The 20542-nt window shown below is 46.2% G+C and overlaps 1 protein-coding gene across 1 annotated transcript in view; it reads left to right on the top strand.

Moving 5' to 3' along the window:
- Positions 1-647: 647 nt before the first annotated feature.
- Positions 648-20542, top strand: part of IL20RB (interleukin 20 receptor subunit beta) — a 37910-nt gene continuing 18015 nt past the window's right edge. Inside the window, exons 1-3 of the mRNA XM_063440900.1 lie at positions 648-888; positions 17505-17628; positions 19985-20175. Of these exons, the coding sequence (XP_063296970.1) occupies positions 810-888; positions 17505-17628; positions 19985-20175 (394 nt within the window). The 5' untranslated portion in view covers positions 648-809. The remainder of the gene's footprint in view (positions 889-17504; positions 17629-19984; positions 20176-20542) is intronic.

Raw genomic sequence — 20542 nt, forward strand, 5'->3', positions numbered from 1 at the left:
CTAGCACAGAAAACCTGTGCTATAGAGCAGGAAGTTCCCTCTAGTGGCTGTCTAATAGACAGCCACTAAGGGAGGACTTAACCCTGCAAGGTAATTATTGCAGTTTAAAAAAAACTGCAATAATTACACTTGCAGGGTTAAGGGCAGTGGGAGTTGGCACCCAGACCACTCCAATGAGCAGAAGTGGTCTGGGTGCCTGGAGTGTCCCTTTAACCCCTTAAGGACCAAACTTCTGGAATAAAAGGGAATCATGACATGTCACACATGTCATGTGTCCTTAAGGGGTTAAGGGGTTAAAGCCCTTTCTGTCAAAAAATGCCGTTGTCATTAAGTGAAAGACAAGCTTCCGAAGCTCTGTCCTTAAGGGGTTAATGAGGGCCTTGAATATGGGTGTGGGTGCACCCCTTCAAGCGGTATCAACCTGGAACCTTGGCTAAACGTCAAAATACAGAAAAATGTAAAATAGAAAAACTTGCCAAACAGTTAAATACTTGACACTTTTCAGACTTGTTCTACTAGCATTCTTGATCTGTCATAACAAAATGCTAATCTTGCATTCTGGATTCCATGTGCGATGAGTCGAATGTTTTGCCATTGTTTAGTTATGTGTAGTGATGAACTGGCCACTCCTCTTGGGAGAGCAGCTCAGTCTGTAGGTGAAGAACCAGATTTCCAAGTAGTAGTCTGGTTGAGACATGCATGCTGAATGTGGCTTTTCACAGCCCAGGCAACAGTAGAATTATGGCCGTGCCACTTCATGTACCAAGTGGATACATAGCGTTCATGGAGATTTCTGGACAGATTGGACAATGAGCATTTTTCAAGGGCATTTACTCACAGTGGCAGCGATGATGGCCTGCTTGACATTTAGTTTATCAACGCCTACAGGTAATTCTGGATTGTACTGACTTTGAAACATGTTATTGTTTGCATGCGATTGGTAATAGTTGAAAAAGCAATATATATTTAATTCTACTTTCAAAATATTTCACCAATTTAGAAGGGGAGATTAAAAATAATGAATTTTATTTTGTTTGTTTTACTGAAAAAGTGGAAAAAAAAAAAGCAAAAAGACTTATACGTCAGCATACATCTGCTGCTTTATATACGGAAAAGGGATGAGTGTCCAATTCTCCGATTTAATTATCAACCAAATACCAAAATTGCAAAATGTGGGAAAAAACGAAACTGATATTGAAAAATTTACAGGTACTAAACCCCTAGGTCACATGATTATTAATTAAACAATTAATTGTAGATAAAGGACCAGTTTGTGTATGTTGTGAATTTGAATTTCCCTGTTAAATTCCTCCTAGTTTACAGTTTAGTTAAAATCACTGTCTGTGTTTATTGCGTGGTAATGTCCTGGGGAATCCTACCACTTGGTGGGACTCCAAGATTACTTACCCTCCATATATTGAGGAGTTGAAAGCTTTAGAGGTTAAACCCTTTTATGGGCCAAGAAACTGGGCATGTACTGACCTTGGGCATATTTTGATTGGCATCTCCTGACTCTATAATTTAATTATGTTCCACCCAACCGATTACTGGCCTCTACCCAGTATTAATGAAGCCCAATAGACAACCCTTTGGGGGGCGTGGCTTGGATGCCGACCAGGATGGACGCTTAAGCCTCGAGCTCCGCTCCACCGGTCCCAACAAAGCCCTTTTAATACGCCAAAACTGCTCCTAATGGGAAGGAATCGCAGGGGGGACCCTCCGAGAACCCCAAGGGGAACCCAAGCACAACAACCGGTGGGCCCGATGGACGATTTTGTTCACTCTCCAGCGGACTCACATAAGGAAACCGGAGGCCCCAAAATGGCGTCTACCTCCTCCATGTCAGGGGCACCGTCTACCTCCACTCTGGACGGGGTCATGGATGAAATTCGCGCCCTAGCAGCCAACATGGTCACCAAAGCAGACCTGCTGGTACAGACCACGACCATCCAGGACGCCCTGCGAGCTGAAATAGCCGGCATTAGAACGGAAGTAGCGGCGCAAGGTACCCGCGTGCAAGGCCTGGAGCGCTCCCACGAGGCCATTAACGCCAGACTGACTGCCACAGATACAGCGGTGGCCCGTCAAGGCACTATGCTCCTACAACTGCGGAGAACGACAGAGGACCTAGATAACCGCGGACGCCGCTGCAATATACGGATACGCGGCCTACCAGAAGCAGATGGCGAGGAACAAGTTGAGACCGAGCTGACGGCCCTGTTCCGCCTGATTTTGCCCGACACTAACACCATGGAGATCAGGTATGACAGGGCACACAGAGCACTCAGACCCCGCTCCTTAGACGACAGCCCTAGGGACATCATCTGCTGCTTACACTCATTTGCAGTCAAGGATGCCATCATGAAAGCGGCCAGATCCCAACGCACATGGGACTACAAAGGGGCTCATGTATCTTTATTCAATGACCTGTCCCCAATAACCCTAGAGGCTAGAAGAGCACTAAAACCCATCACCACACTCCTTAGTGAACGCAACATCGCATACAAATGGGGATTCCCATTCGCCCTTATGGCGAAACACCAAAACGGGTGGATAGCCATTCACTGGCCGGAAGAGATCCCCAAATTCCTAGAGGACCTCGGCCTACCACATGTGACTGTACCGGACTGGGTATTGGGTCCGCTGGAGGCGGGCCCGAGACCACCACGAGCGTCACGTCGACGCAGGGGCCGATCCCCACTGGGAAGAAAGAGGGGGACAAGACTAATGACAACCAGCGATAACGTTACCCCATCGGAAAACTTCCACCCCACGCACCCTGGAACTGCCCCTACCCCGTGATGCCCTACGGCCTACTAACCCAGGACTGCACATCTCTCTGCTGTCTACACGGAACTGTAATTCGACACTGGACTACCGTTGCCAAATATTCTGACTTGCCCGAAACCCGCCACAAGAACGTTGCTGGTGCCCCCGGATGGGTACTAGACGCCCCATCTCCACGGACCTACGGACTTGCCCAGCTCTGACCCCATCGCACATGCTGCACCGATGACCTCGTTTTTCACTCCCCTCTACGGCCCCGGACACCCAAACCCTCATCCAAAAGTGTTTACAAGGGCCCAAGGGTTCAACCATGTTGGGGTGGGAAGGGAAGGGGGAATAGGGGTTCATGGACTGCCTGGTCCCTGTCCAGATGTCATCACTGATGCCCTCCTCTCCACTGTTGACACATGGGACGCTATTACGCAGGAAACAACATTGAACACCGCTGCATTGACAGATCTATGGGACATTTTCAACAGCTGGATCCAGAGACTATCCGTAATTGCTAAGTACCCACAATTACCATATTGTCATATACATGTTTCGCTAATATATCCCTTTATATGTTTATTTGCCCGTCATATCTAATGTTGTTATTTTACACCTCCTACTCTCTGAATGGGGATGTCAGACTGGGTACAGAACTGGATACCGGGGCAACTAACACTGGTTTAAAATCGGGGGGGCACAGACAACCTGGTTAATACTATAGATGCAGCAGGGAGTGACCTGGGTACAGTAGATCTCACGGGACGGACACCTGGAACCCCTCATGTATGACCCCTAGCGAACCTCACATGTATCTTGGGACTAAGACAAAACGCTAGCCAACCACAGCTAACCCACACCCTTAACTCCCATATAGACTATAGAATACACTCACCACTGGCGCACAACACTGGGCGGGTTGCAGGGACGAAGACCACAGGGGTTGACCCAGGGGGTGGGGAACTGGAATAACTACCTGTAAGATAGCTTCTACGGATGGGGCGGGAAAGGGAGGCTACCGGTTGTCTTTATTATTATTATTACTGTTGTTATTGTTATTGCTGCTATTATAACTGCATATACTCACGATGTTTGAAATGCTATGACGTTGTTTGATCCCCTCTACGGTGACCTTACCCACGACTACACACTAGGGCAGGGTACTGGACGGAGCGTATAAAACTGGAACCAGACTTATCTATAACACCCAGATCACACAACTCCTGGACGGAAATCCAACCACTGCTCTACACTACCACCGGCGCAAAAACCCCCAGAGGAGCACCAGGTCCCCCACCTACCGATCTGGCCATCGGAGGGACGCTTGGCCACTCCTGCTGCGGCGCCAGTGACTCTCCTCTTCTAGGAGATAGCGGGGTACATTCACCCTCGCTGGGGACGCTCCCCTGAGGGCGAGCACACCCGACTCGCCCTTATTTTAACTTATTCCACCCTAATCTTTCCCTTATCTTCCCCCCCCTCTCCACTACAACCCATTGCACACTTCCCTCACACCCCCCCCCCCCCATACACACCCGCACATACTTACTTCCACCCACACTACCCCTGGCGGCGACTGCACACGTCCTAGCCAAGCAAAGATAGCTAGCAGGGACACCCCCACGAGAGTCGACCTCACACCGAGACCCGAGAGACCCCTGTCCCCCTGACTATACTCAGGACTAAACTAGACACACCAGACGGTACGCCTCATAGTCACACTCCTGACATTACTAACTGCCACTGCTTTCCCGACTGCCCGTCTCGCCCGAACACTCCATTCGCGTACCGGACAAGGGGCCACGAAAGCGCTATGGCATACAGCAGTGCACCCCTGTCCGTCATGACCATCAACTGCAGAGGGCTTAATATACCGGAACGCCGCTCCCACCTTTTACGATCCCTGAGACAAAAACACGTTTCAATAGCAATGTTGCAGGAAACCCACTTCAGGGAGAACGCGGCCCCCAAACTTAGGAGCCCCCACTACCCGGTGAGCTATTGTAACAACCACCCAGAGGCTCGCCGAGCGGGGGTAGCGATTCTCCTAGCTGCGAATCTGGGCTTTCAGGAGTTGGATAGAATGGCCGACAGAAACGGTCGCTACCTCTTTCTGAAAGGCATAATAGCCGACAGGCTATACACCCTCGCAACCATATATGCACCCAACTCGAAACAATCGCAATTCCTACGTGGGACACTGGACAAGCTCCACGATTTCTCAGAAGGGGCGCTGATAGTGGGCGGAGATTTTAATGCTCCCCTAGACCCTCTCATGGACTCCTCTACTGGCCACAGTTGCCTATCCCAGGCCCGCATCAGAACCATCCGCAAATCTTTGGACAAATTGACGTTAGTAGACTGCTGGAGAGCGACCCACCCCTCCGTCAAAGACTATACACACTATTCGGTGATACACAACCGATATTCCCGAATAGACTACGTGTTCGTCAAACAAGACGGACTCTCTCGTCTACGATCGGCCAACATAGAACCGGCCTCATGGTCAGACCATGGCCCGGTCCTGGTGGAACTGGAATCCCCACTATTTAAGCCAGCAACTTGGACGTGGCGACTGAACGAATCACTACTCCAAGACGCCGGAGTGAGAGGGGAAATCTCACGGGCCTTGGGATCCTATTTCACCGAAAACGGGACGGACGAGATGTCCCCGGTAACGGTGTGGGAAGCTCATAAGAGCGTGATTCGAGGCACTCTAATCAGTATCGCTACGCGAAAACGGAAAGACCTGACCAACGCGATGGCTGAAGCGTACAAATCCATCACACGCCTAGAGATGCAACATAAACACTCCCAGCTGTCCGCGACCTACGATGCACTGACGGAAGCCAGGCAACATCTACTGACCCTACTCACACAGAGATACCACCGATCACTGCAGAGATCTAAATCATTCTTCTATGCCCACGCGAATAAAGGTGGAAAGCTCCTCGCACACCTTTTGAAAGGAGACACACCCCGCACCCAGGTGAGGAAGCTACGACTAACAAACGGCAACACATCCCCGTACCCGGAAGAAATAGCTAATGAATTTCGGGAATACTACAATGCTCTCTATAACCTCCGCACCTCGGAGAGCCCGACGCGCAGACAAGAATCCTCGACACTCGCCAGAGCATACTTGGAGAGCAACGTACGAAAACGACTGAACCCTGAAGCAGTGACCGCACTAGACGAACCAATTACTACAGAAGACTTGGCTGCAGCACTGAAGAACACGAAAGCTGGACGAGCCCCTGGCCCGGATGGATTCTCCACGGGATACTATAAACACTTCGCCGAGATACTCTTGCCCTGGCTAATGAAGGCGATCAACAGAGTCGCAGACGGAAGCAGCTTCGGTACGGAATCCCTGACGGCGACAATCACAGTCCTGCTTAAACCCAACAAAGATCCGGAACAATGCGGCAGCTATCGTCCGATTTCCCTACTGAATGTAGACACCAAACTCCTGACGAAAGTACTGGCGACCAGACTCCAAAAGACACTACCGAGCCTGGTCCACGTGGACCAAACGGGGTTCATCCCGGGCCGGGAAGCACGAGACAGCACGCTACGACTATTTTCCATTCAACACCATGCACGGAAACATCAGAAACAGCTCCTTCTACTATCTACGGACGCCGAGAAGGCATTTGACCGGGTCAACTGGGACTACATGTTCCATACACTGCAATATCTGGGCTTTGGTCAGAGGACTATGACGTGGATCAAGGCTTTATACAGTAAGCCGAGAGCGGCGGTTAGGGTCAATGGAGCGCTGACGGCAAGCTTTGGTATCGCAAATGGGACCAGACAGGGCTGCCCCCTGTCGCCGCTCCTGTTTGCACTCGCATTAGAACCACTCCTGCAGGCGATCCGGGACTGTCCAGACATCCACGGCTACACCTGGCAGGGCACGGAACATAAGGTGGCTGCCTACGCGGATGACCTTCTGTTCTTTATCTCACAGCCTCGAATCACACTGCCGTGTGTACTCTCGGAGATGGACAGGTTCGGCCGAATATCGGGGTTCAAACTCAATTTGGCGAAATGTGAAACGCTCAATGTCACCACTCCCCAGGCGGAATACTCGGCCCTCAGTTCACAATTCCCATTCCGGTGGTGTACAGTGGAGATGCGATACCTGGGCATCTGGGTCACCGCGGACGACCAGGACATATACCCGCGCAATTTTACGAAACTCCTGTCGAGCATCGAAAACGACTTACAGAAATGGTCCCACCCATACATCTCGTGGCACGGCAGGATAGCGGTCCTTAAAATGAATATCCTGCCAAGGATCCTATACCTGTTCCAGACTATACCGATAGCCCTACCAGCCAAATTCTTTTCGTCCCTAAAATCTGCGGTCATCAAATATGTATGGAGGGGGGAGAGGTCCAGGATACGCCACGACATCCTCTGCAGGCCTAGACACAGGGGGGGCTTAGCACTCCCCGACTTCAGAAAATATCACCAAGCAGCTACGTTACAGAGGATCCTGGAGTGGCATGACAATGAGACGGCCAAACAATGGGTGCTCCTGGATCGAGAAGGCAGGGACATCGACCTGAAAGCGGCAATCTGGAGGAAGCAAGCAACGAGGACCAACAGGAACGTAGATAGCGACCCGATCACACAAACCCTCCTCACATGGGAAACCCTCAGGGAGGTGACGCAAATTTCCCCTACCCCCAGCCCCCTGTTACCCATCGCCCATAATCCCGACATAGGGGGCGGATTGCCGCCAGCTGCCTGGTCTTTCATGGGCGAAACAGACTACATCCCAATATACAAAGCCACTAGGAACGGCAGTCTGAGATCCTTGGACTCTCTACTGGACACACGACCGCGCTCACATATGGCAGTCTTCAGATACATGCAGCTAAAGCACTACTATGACGCAATCCCACACAAAGATAGGCTCCACAGAGACTTAACCTGGTACGAGAAGTTGTGCTCTCAGGGCACCCCATTGGAACATGCTATCTCAAAACTCTACCAACATCTACTAACTAGCCCCGAACTGGAAAATAACACCTTTAAACGACACTGGGAACAGGCCATGAATAAGACCTTTACATCAACGCAATGGGACAAGGCCTTGATATGGCAACATAAAAGCTCCTCTAGTTCCCACTACCAAGAGGTTAATTATAAATTACTCTCCATGTGGTATCGCACACCAGTGTTACTCCACAGAATATTTCCCACCACACCACCAACGTGCTGGAGATGCCAGGAGGACAGGGGCACCATGCAACACCTATGGTGGGACTGTGAACAGATCGCTCCCTACTGGAACCGAACTAAAACCGACATTCAATTAATCCTGGGTGATGACCTTGAATGGTCGGAAGAATTAGCCTTATTACACATCTCCTCCCAACCAGTATCTGCCTACAAAAAATCTATCTTACGCCACCTACTCAACGCAGCCAAATCACTCATACCGGTATACTGGAAGAAGACAAACATCCCCACAAGGGAAGAATGGATCCACAGGGTCGAGGATATCAGATCTGCCGAAGCCCTAAAAGCGGAACTGACGGGCAGGGAGACACAATTTGCTGAAGCCTGGTCGCCATGGTACACCTACCGGGCAAGACCATGAGTGGTGCTCGGGACGCAGACGGGCCGTGGGACAGTTACACGTCCACGACACCTACGATACACACAACACAACCCGAGACCACTATATCACACCCACTCAAGCAGACTGTGACGCTAATATAACACATACATGACACAAACGACCGAGAGACAGAAATGCCCCTACCGACTGGACGAGCACTTGAACCTATACCCCTTACAGTGACCTTCCCAGACCACATTTGAACGCGACTACAGGAAGACCCCTAGAGATATAACCCACACCCTCGCAGGGAACACAACGGGGGGCGCCTCGCACGGACACCACTGGGGAGCATACATACCGAAGGAACAACTTTGCGACAAGGCCTTGGGACATGTGCAGCCGCCCTGAGGTTCCGCAACATACACACACTAGACTTCCACACCACCTCTCCCCGAAACGCCACGGACAAGCACGGTCCAAGATCACATCGCACCACGCACTACCAGGCATACCTACCCACTCTTCACCCCCGTCATGCCATAACACAACCACAGGAACAGTCAGTGCTTCCACTTGGACACAGACCACCCTCCCTGGCCATATAACCATCACAGAACTAGATCGAGTGGCAGCACCCCTACATCTCTCCACCTATGCCCATCCTCGGAGGAGAACCGCAAACGCCCAAAGTGCGAAACCAATACATGATAGAAAGTGGCAAGATAGGAGGAGACTGATCACACAAACTCGACCCACACGGATCACACACACCCCCCCCTCCCCCCCCCGCTAATTCCACTATCCTAATACCAACACCTAACAATACCCCATCAAGCCCCCCCCCCCCACATGATCTCTAGGTAGATCATTCCCCTCTTTCAGAACTACCCCGCACGACATACCCTCACAGACGACGGTCTGGGAACCCAACGTGACCAATGAACACCACCTGTTTAATACCTATGGCCGTTAGTACACCCATCCCACCCTAAAAAATCGGTATGCTCCAGGCCTCAAAACATGTTGACGCCCAGACCCTTTGTGCTTTGACTATGACTCAGGAACAGATCTCGTAAAATTATTGATACTCGGCAACGCTATAAAATCGAACCCTGTTTTCACTTGTATACACCTATGTTACCTGTAAAAATGTTAACCTACTACGTGTTGCACCAAATGTTCCCTGAGGGCCTGCGTGCCCACCTCTAACCTATTTTTCTATCAATAAAAACTTGATTTACAATAGACAACCCTTTTTAATTATTAGTACTAGAAAACACTTATTGGATCTCTTCAAAGTGGGAGGGAGCCGAGCAGCTCTTTAATGAGCTCTTTAATTAAATTTTGCGTTAATGCTCTGCACTGCTGGACCTCACCAGAACCTTACGGAGCCAATACAGAGGTTACGGAGCCAATACAGAGGTTACGGAGCCAATACAGGGGTTACGGAGCCAGTACAGGGTTGAATCTAGGTTAAACCAACAAGATTTCGTCAAAGTCTCTAACAATCTTGGTTTACATTTTGCTTGTTGGATAAAAAACAGTGCTCATCTCTGTTTAATGAATAGACCCCGTGATCACAAAGCTACAAAGCTTCTGTTTTGGCAAAGTAAATGGGGGAAGGGGAAGTGTTAACAAGTTAAGCCAGCTTTTTAGTTGTCAGACCATGTGGAAATCGTAGCAACTAAAGTATGACAAATGGAATTTTGAAACAATTTCCTGTTTTCGTGATGATTCCGTATATGACCCATGCAGGGTTGACACATTTAAAATGTTTTATGGATATTTTAAAGTTACAGAACATTTTTATTCTTACTCTTTAGCTATATTTATACAAGTGAAGCACAGCTCTGAATATCAATTAACTTCCATACTCCTAAAACAGTGTCAGAAGACTTACAGGGTAATTTACTGAAGTGAGATTTCAAAGTGAATTTCAGGTTTAACATTGGGGTTAATATTATCAACCTGATTTAAATGTGTCTGCAAATACGCAAAGTTGCTGAATGATATTAATGTACTTTAAAAGGACTGCTAAAGTCAACAAGAACACGTAATTGAGATGAAGTGCTCTAGGTCAGTGGTCTCCAACCCAGTCCTCATGGACCACGAACAGTCCCATGTTAGTCAGTATCTCAATTGGAATAAAACAGGGAAATATATAAATCCTGGACTGTTGGTGGTCCATGAGGAGTGGGTTGGAGACCACTGGTGGTCTAGGTGCAGTGTTCCTGGCTGTTAAATTCTTCAAGGTAAAACATTGCCTTTTGCAGAAAGAAAAATGTTTATATTGAAGGGCTAAAAGGATTTTATAGTGTTAGGAATACATTTTACATTGCACTACTAAGGGGGACAGGGGCACAACACCTAGACCACTTCAATGAGATGAGATGATTGTCTGGGTGCTGTGATAAAGTGAAGGCAGAGAGGCCATTTAACCCCAGGGGGAGTATATGTAGTTTGTGTGTTGCACAACACAAAGCTATGTTTAGTTATGGGCCCCTGGGGTGGAGCATTTGGAGAGAAGGGTGGGCCAATGCTCCACTCCTCAGTTTAGACACAACTGGGAGAAATAAGGTCCAGGTCAGAGTTTTTTGGAACTGTCTCCAACCCACTGCTCAGCTGCAGATAATCAGCTGTAGCAGTGGGAATAAACCACTCCCTGCTAGGCAGGTACAGGTGGGATTGCTGGCTTCCACCCAGGAAGCAGGTAGGAGAGAGGCTGTTCTCTCCAGTGAGAGAGTCAAGGAGACTGAGCACTGGGAGTGCAGAAAGGAAAGCTGTCAAGGCTGGCTTGGAGCACTGGGAGTGCAGAAAGGGAAGCAGTCAAGGCTGGCTTGGAGTGCAGAAAGGGAAGCAGTCAAGGCTGGCTTGGAGCACTGGGAGTGCAGAAAGGGAAGCAGTCAAGGCTGGCTTGGAGCACTGGGAGTGCAGAAAGGGAAGCAGTCAAGGCTGGCTTGGAGCACTGGGAGTGCAGAAACGGAAGCAGTCAAGGCTTGCTTGTAGCACTGGAGTGCTGAGAGCTGACAAAGACACTAGGTTGGTGAAACCAATAATTTTGTTCTAGTTTAACCCCTGAGAGATAGGGAACTTAATGTTAGTTAGTGCTCAGACGAGCTAGGTTTTTGTTTATAGGGATTTGTGTTATATTTATGTTTTCATTTACTGCTGTCTCCTGTGTGAATTTACAAATAAAGTGCCTGGAGTATATGCAATTAAAAGGACTGTGCCTGTTGTTTACCCTAGAGGACCGTGCTACCTGCAGACAAGGATCACAGTGCCTGTATTGTCCCTTTAAAGGACCACTATAGTGCCAGGAAAACAAACTCGTTTTCCTGGCACTATTGTGTTAATAGGTCCCCCCCCCCCCACCCACATGGCCCCCCTCCTGCCGGGCTGCAGTGGGAGGAAGGGGTTCAATTCTTACCTTTCTCAGCGCCGGGCTACCTCGGCGCTGGGGACTCTCCTCCTCCTTCCGACGGCTGAATGCACATGCGCGGCAAGAGCTGCGCGAGCGCATTCAGTCAGTCCATAGGAAAGCATTTCTCAATGCTTTTCTATGGACGCTGACGTCTTCTCACTGTGAAAATCAATGAGACAGCCGCTAGAGGCTGGATTAACCCATATGTAAACATAGCAGTTTCTCTGAAACTGCTATGTTTACAGCAGGCAGGGTTAACCTAGATGGACCAGGCACCCAGACCACTACATTAAGCTGAAGTGGTCTGGGTGCCTACAGTGGTCCTTTAACCGCTTAATCACACATAAGATGTGTGACATGTCATGATTCCCTTTTATTCCAGAAGTTTGGTCCTTAAGGGGTTAAGCATGCCTCTAGTGCAGTGGTTCCCAACCCAGTCCTCATGTACCCCCTAACAGTCTAGGATTTAAGGATTACTCAATTGTACCTAATGTGTTTTGGGGGGAAAAAAAAAACACACACTTTAGACCCAACAGGGTGTTTCCTAAAACTTGGACTGGTAGGGGGTACTTGGGGACTGGGTTGGGAACCCTGCTCTAGTGGCTGTCAAACTGGATTCTATTCAGGATAGTATGAAAACACGTGGAATCTCAATTCTCTCTGTGAGGATCACAATGCTAAACAAAATCCAGTGCTTCACAGATGGTAAACATTCACAACATATCAAAGTTTAATCAGTTCATCAGCCGATACCATAGGGTTGGGTTAATCTTCATAGTAAGAAAAATATGTTGGTGTGTGTGGTATGATAATTATGGGTTCTGTGAATTAATGCAATTAAACAAAGCTAATGGAAAAACATAGTGCAAGGCGTGCTAATTAACCCTTTGCTAAAAATTTCTTTACAAAATATGGCAATCCAGAATTCAGTAGGGTTATCGTGAGGAGAGAATAAAATATATAGCAAAGGGATATTAAAAGACCTCTAGGTGACCAGGGGTCTTCAGGCCAGTTCTGGTTGCCCGCTTCTGTACTGCTGAATGCATACACAAAGACTGCTTAGTACACACAGACTGCTGAACACACACACAGACTCTTGAATACATACAGAGAATGCTTTACACACACACACACTGCTGAATACACACACACATACTGCTGAATACACACACACAGATTGCTGAGTACACACAGATTACTGAGTACTCACACACAGGCAGACTGCTGAGTACACACACACCTACACACACACACACACACACACACACACACACACACACACAGTTTGCTCAGTACACACACACAGAGCATCAAATACTGGCTGTGCCGGTAAAATACCGGCCAGGTGGCAACCCTGGGCATGCAGTCTGGATCACTGTCTGTGCTCCCTTGCATTCAGTCAGAGAACCATCACAGAATTACTTTTTGAGTGTGCAGGACTGGGGGGAGCACTGACCGCGATCTGCGCTTCATGGACTGCCAGGGACCACCTCTCATCATTGAAGGTTAGCACTAGGGGCTAACAATAGGGAGGGGGTGATGAATGTTAGAAAACACAAACAAACAGGGGATGAAAGCAGAGAGCCACCTCAAATGCACACATAGCAATTTGCACACACATACAATTCCCATCACACACAAGCAGTTACACATACAGTATGTAACACTCAACACACTTTACATAAAGAAAAGACAGGTTAAGGAAACTAATGAAAAATGCAGATTTGGGAGAGAAAGGCGAGACCGGTGGATGCGGGATGTAAAAACTAATGGAGAGGGCGAAATTAAAGAGGCCAAGTAAATGGATAAAGGCTAAAAGAAAATGTTGCATACACAATGGGGTGACACCTTTTTTTTTTTTGTGCTAAAGAGGTGCCATCAATTTAACGTGGTGGACAGTCTCCAAGACTTCAGTACGAAGACAAAATAATAGAAATCGATGGGAGACAACGCTGATCAAACCTCATGTGGATATGTGCAAGGTTTGCTATACAGCAGACACTCATAGTACCTTAGATACTCACATGTAAGTTGCAGTAACATAAATAAAATTTTCCTTGGTAAATCTTCACTGACTGGGGGAAAAAAAATTTCTGTTCCCACCCATTGTGTGTGATGTGCAGCCCTGAGCCAGGAAGCCCCTCCAGTGGCCATCTAAGGAGTGGCCACTTGGAGGTGTCCCTAGGGGCAATGTAAACACTGCCTTTTTTCTGAAAAGGCAGTGGTTACATGAACATGCCTAAAGCAGGGGCGTATTAGCCACGAGGCAAACAAGGCATTTGCCTTGGGCGGCATTTTCCAGGGGGCGGCAAAAAAAGCCGCCCCAAACGCCCAGGGCAAATGCCTTGTTAGCCTTGCGGCTAACAGACATGCTGAATGGGCTGGCTGTTAGGCGCGGGCGGCACTGGCGAGGGAGCACTTTCCCCTGAGCTCTCTGCTCAGCTCCCTCGCGCGCCGCCCGCAGAGTGAGGCTGGGAGCCGGAATATGACATCATATTCTGGCTCCGCCCTCCCAGTCTCACTCTGCGGGCGGCGTGCGAGGGAGCTGAGCAGAGAGCTCAGGGGAAAGTGCTCCCTCGCCAGTGCCGCCCGCGCCTAACAGCCAGCCCAGCAGCCCGACCGACAGCCCCAGGAAGAGGGAGAACCCCCCCCCCCCCAGCATTCCTAAAGGTAAGGAGGCTGGGGGGGTTGTTAAATAAATAAAATAAAAAAGTGAGTGTTAATGTGAGTGAGTGTGTTTGTCTGCTAGTGTGTGTCTCTTAGTGTGTGTGTCTGTCTGTTAGTCTGTCTCTTAGTGTCTGTCTCTTAGTGTGCGTCTCTTAGTGTGCGTCTCTTAGTGTGCGTCTCTTAGTGTGCCTCTGTTAGTGTGCGTCTGCCTCTTAGTGTCTGCCTCTTAGTGTGTGTTTGTCTGTTAGTCTGTCTCTTAGTGTCTGTCTCTTAGTGTGCGTCTGTTAGTGTGCGTCTGCCTCTTAGTGTCTGTCTCTTAGCGTGTGTCTGTCTGTTAGTCTGTCTCTTAGTGTGCGTCTCTTAGTGTGCGTCTCTTAGTGTGCGTCTCTTAGTGTGCGTCTCTTAGTGTGCGTCTCTTAGTGTGCGTCTCTTAGTGTCTGTCTCTTAGTGTCTGTCTCTTAGTGTCTGTCTCTTAGTGTTAGTGTCTGTCTGTTAGTGTCTGTCTGTTAGTGTCTGTCTGTCTGTTAGTGTCGTTCTCTTAGTGTCTGTCTGTAAGTGTGTGTGTCTGTCTGTCAGTGTGTGCCTGTCTGTCAGTGTGTGCCTGTCTGTTAGTGAATGGGTGTCTGTTAGTGAATGGGTGTCTGTTAGTGAATGGGTGTCTGTTAGTGAATGGGTGTCTGTTAGTGAGTATGTGTTTCTGTCAGTGCATGTGTGTGTGTGTGTTTAGAATGCGGGGCAGGGCGGAAGGGTTGGGTGGGGGTGGCACATGGAAGGGTTGGGTGGGGATAGGGGGGGCGCCTGAGTTTTGTCCTGCCTAGGGCAGCACAAAACCAGGATACACCACTGGCCTAAAGGGAGCTTTTATACTCACCAGAAAAACTACATTAAGCTGTAGTTGTTCTGGTGACTACAGTGTCCCTTTAATACACTTTTGTCAACTAATACATGTTGTGTTCTTAACTTCTGCCCTGTGTAATAGAGACAACGAAATATAATCTATAAATGATACGTTAGCGTGATTTAAATTGCAATTTGCAAAGAGACTTCAAATATGGCATGATACTCTAGTCCACCTTAACTGCAAACATTTTTAAATTTTTTGAGTACAAAAAAAAGAATGTCTTTCTATGGAGAATAAATTACAATAATGAGTTGAAGCATATCGTACCATGCTGCTGGGTGAAGCATCTCAGATTCTCCAGGGCAGGTAGAAATCTTAGAACGTCACTGTAGTTTATCTTCATTACTTTGTTGATGTCTGTCCAGAAGGTATTCTTCTAAACCACTTGAGTCCACAAGTGGAGTCCTTTGGTCCATAATGTCCATGAAATAGCAGGCTATCCATGCATGCCAGCAGGGAAAATGACTGAGAATAACGAGGAGGACAGTCGTATGATGGGCAATAACAATGACACCCACGTGGAATTAGTGTGCATTGCTGGGAATTCAAATAGCAGATTATCCAATAGCAGATTATGGTAACAATTCTCAAAGTCAGCTATGTACTCAATTTGACTATTTTAGAATATTTGAAATTTACATTGAAGGCCTAAAAATTCACACTTTATAAGGTTGCTCACTAAAGTCTGAATCTGGTCCGGATGAACAAAATTAGGTTAAAATAACTATAATACAAGTTGTTGTATCCAGACAGGATGAAATATCAACTGTACAGGTAATCTGGAGGCTACTGTGTAAATTGTGAACATTGATACATTTGTGAATAATGTCCAGATTTTGTAGTCTGAATTATCCTGGACGTGCCTGCACATCTGAACTTTAGTGAAGTGAAAACATTGCTCGACATGGAATTTGGGGGTCTCAGTGCTATATGTGGAAAATTTCACCCAGGAGCCATTTGGGGCTCCAGCCTAGGTTGGCGCCACCTGCACTTAATACATATTTCTTGAAGGACAGAAGTGCACACAGTGAAATGCTTGTTCCAGTGGATGTTGCGACTAACAAATTATTATTGCACAATTGGTACAAGCAGGAGAAATGACAAAGCTTGAAAAAACAGCACGGGAAAACAATCTATGGCAGAAATGATTGAGTGACCAGTGGAAATGTTACTTTTTGTTTCAATATCAGTATAATTCACTAATGGGAGAATTGTTTAGAATCCAAAGTGAGTTGCAAACATATGCCAGTATGTCAGAATAATTCATGTCTCGTAAAAACAATCATGAGATACTAAAGGAAAGCTTAAGTGTTAGGAATACAAACCTGATATCCCAACGGTTTAGTGTCCATGTCCCTGTTTAAAAACAGGCCCCCTCCCACCCATTTACCTAATAAAAAATATGATTTTACTTAGCTTTTTCCAGCGTCGGCTCCCTCTGTGCTGCTTACCTCTCCACCTTCCACAACATCACGGAGGAAGCATGGCCTCCTCCATCGATGTCATGTCCAATCCAATTCTCCTCATAGAGGAGCATTGGAAACCCCATGAGCATGTGCGGCCAGCACCATACATGCCATCAATCTTACCAAAAGGAAAGCTTTGAATTAATGCTTTCCTATTGGGGCTTCTGTGTCACATGACCGAGTTAAATGAGGATCTAACCCTGCATTGAGATTAAGTATTCTGGGTAGCTTTAGCGGGTGGCTTTAGTGGTCCTTAAGCCTAATCAGGGATAGCAGGTAGCCATTTTATTCCAATAACTAATTAAGAATTATTCAAAGGTAAGTCATGCAGGTTAAAGAGCAGGATATGACTCTCATACACAAAATAGAAACAATATGCAAAACCCACGAAAGATTTGGTTCTAAAAGGTATCTGCATGATAGGCTGAGTGCCATTCATTACAGTGTCTCCTGCTGGGATACATTCATGCAGAAGCTCATTAGAGTAGACCAGAGTGCCTAGAGGTAAAAATAATAAAAGTAATCATTATAAGCTCGTACAGAGCACTTCAGAATACCTCAGCTTACCTACAATGACAACTACAAGCAAAATGTCCATGTGACTGTGTTTTCCCAAACACAGTTCGCTGTTCGCACATGCCATTTACTCTCTGCTCACTTTAATATCTTATTCCTTCTTTCTTTCATTTATAGGAAAATCAACGATTCCTGCCCCTCAGAACATCTCTTTGACGTCCATCAACTTTAAGCACATCCTGACATGGAATCCCTTACCAGTGGAGTGGGGAAACGTTACCTACACAGTCAGGATTCAAGGGTAATCATCTAAACTATGTAGGCCCGCAGACAAAGTTTCATTCGAGAAATCTGTTCTGTGGGCTTAAGATAGAATGCCCAATGAATATTGTCGTAAAGCATTTGTTGAGAGCTTGGTAGATTGCAATTCAAAGAAGAATTATTTTATATAGTGCCAACATATTCTGCACCACTGTACAATTGGTTAAAACAAAAAGCAATTCTAACAAAACGCATTCAACATCCAGGAACATTCGATGAAGAGGGTTCCGCCCAAACAAGCTTAAAATCTAAAAGATGGAAGTGTGAATTTTAACTTTTCTGTGAAAATCTAGCCAAGTAAAACCATATCTCATAAAACATGACAAAGCCACTGTCAATGTAAGTATAACAACCCTAAACATAGTGCTTAAATCTATGTAATCCAAATAGATAAACAATATTATTACACAATAAGGAACGCACTATTGAGATAACAAGGAAACCACAACAGGGAAATGAACAGATGGAAAGCTCAAGTATTTATAGGTCTGGGGATGTCTCCCAGTTAGCCAAACCCCTAAAACAAGAGTGTGTATGTAGGCAACAATGTGATGTTGTTCCAAAATCAAAACAGGCACCTTACTCCACCCATAAATAATCATGAAGTATTTTTTGGGGGGAGCCAGTCAGCACTATATTTGTTAAGAACATTTGAGACAGAATTAGTAATAACAGACAGAGCTTGTAGTCTGATAAAAATAACGTGTTTTACTTTGCAAATATTCTTCTGCAAGTATTCTTTTTCACAAAAAAATATTGGTATGAATATCACTGAGCATCCACCTTTTGTACCATTTTTCTAAAAGATGACTACAAAATTCAGTGAAAGAAGTTGAAGTTAAATACGCTTTGAAGGTGCCTCCCCTGAAGTAGGTGGGGGCTAATATTTCCTTCTCAGGTTCAAAGTATTACCCAGCATATAGGTGTCATATTAGGTATCCTATATTAATTTGCCTAACTTGGACTCAGGAAATGCTTGATGCTTAAAACGACACTTAAGACCATATATGTCTAGTTCCGGGAGCAGATAGCCCCCTCCTGTGCTGTCTCTCCTAAATCAGTCTGTTCTTTCTACTTCTCGGAACTTATCTGTTATATGTACATGACGTTCATTCCTAGGTCTTATCTGTACTCCTTTTACCCTTTCACTCCCTTCCTACTACCGTCCTATGAGTATTTGCACGTAAGCACTTACTTTTTAATGTATAAAAACCAAGCTGACGAATAAACGACAGAGGCTTATTTTGAATACCAACAGGTGTCTGGTGTCTAATTTGCGCTCCTACAAGAGCACTTGTAATAATAATTTGGGCTTCCTCTGAATATAACAAAGATCAATATTTGGATCTATATCCGTGGACATAGATGAACTACACACACCTAAAGAGAAGGCACAGGCACCCAAGCTCCAGTGAATGTTACCCAGTTATGCTCTTACTTGGGTCTATTCGCTCCAGTGGCCATTGGAGTAACTAAATGACCTCCATTTGTTTAAATATAAATAGGGATTAAGGAGAGAGCGCAGGTAACTTTTTTTCTTTGGTTTTTACTGTATGTATTAGCTGATGTGTACTGTGGTCGTTGCTGCCGCCCAGCAGTGATGGGAGTCAGCGCAGGACTTTTCTTTTTGTATTTGTATTCACTTTTTGTATCACACTGCCTTGTTACAATGCTGCCGCCAATCCCATGTGTTCCCTATTAAAGGTTAATAAGTATATAGGGGTGTATATAAAAAATACCCCTTTCTGTCTCATTAGAGATATATTTGCCAGAAGCTCAAGGAAGCAAGGTGAAGGGTCAGAGTGGGACCCGTCTAGGGGGGTCTGCCTTGACGTTGTGACTGTTTGAAATAGCCAAGGTAGGTCAACTGGTAGTAAACTAATGATAAGAAAGGCACATACTCAGACACAAATAAACAATTATATAAAGGGACAGAAACACTAATTGAAAGAAGACATGGGTAGGCAGGGTCCTTACATTTGAAATGTTTAGTGAATAACCATGAAAGATACAAATTGAAAGCTTGAAGTTTTTTACAGTGACTTACTGTTATTTTATGCATCATGATTGCACCATCAGTGATAATTTTAGGACAGGTAGTTACATTGTACTAATACACAATATCTGTAACTGTGGATATTCTTTTCATGAAAAAAATAAATATTTAGAGATACGTATTTGCCAGCTAAGTGTGCGGATATAATTTGAAACTAATGGTATTGCATTTAAATATTTAATTTTATATCAAACCGTTAACAATTTGCAATAATTAGAGCAGAATTGTTGGAGTCGTATGGTTCTTGTTTAAGATGGAAATATTTTTTTAATCTCTCTAGAGAATATGAGCGCTACCATAAGAAGCATGATTGGATAGAAGCTGAAAATTGTCATTACATCTCTGTCCCTTTCTGTAATCTGAGTAAGGACATTCCCACCAACGTCCTGTATGAAATACAGGTTCGAGCAGAGCTGGAAAACAGGACATCAGACTGGGCCCCACTAGGCTACCTGTTTCGAAAAAATTCAAGTAAGGAACTTCAGAAAGAAAATTCTGCCTCTCAATCTCTCATTGTCTAACTGATGAACAGAGCCAATCCACTATCCACTATTATATTTACTAATTAAAACAAGTATTTACGATAATAGTTCAACTGAGAAGATCACAAGATTCCTAAATACATTTTGCTGTACGTAATATCAAAACTCAAGTGGAATAGTCTACTGTAGTGGAGTAGTGGGGGTTAATCCACGATATCTCCGCTGGTAGTCAGGATTCCATAGGTTAGACACAGGTAGCACAATATAATTCCCTTTTCCCCAAGAACTAGATGACACATAGTCTGGGAGTCAACTGAGGTTTTATTGCAAGGTCCCCAAATTTATACGATTCCCCA

The sequence above is a fragment of the Pelobates fuscus genome, chromosome 2, assembly GCF_036172605.1.
Source record: "Pelobates fuscus isolate aPelFus1 chromosome 2, aPelFus1.pri, whole genome shotgun sequence".
Lineage (NCBI taxonomy): Eukaryota > Metazoa > Chordata > Amphibia > Anura > Pelobatidae > Pelobates > Pelobates fuscus.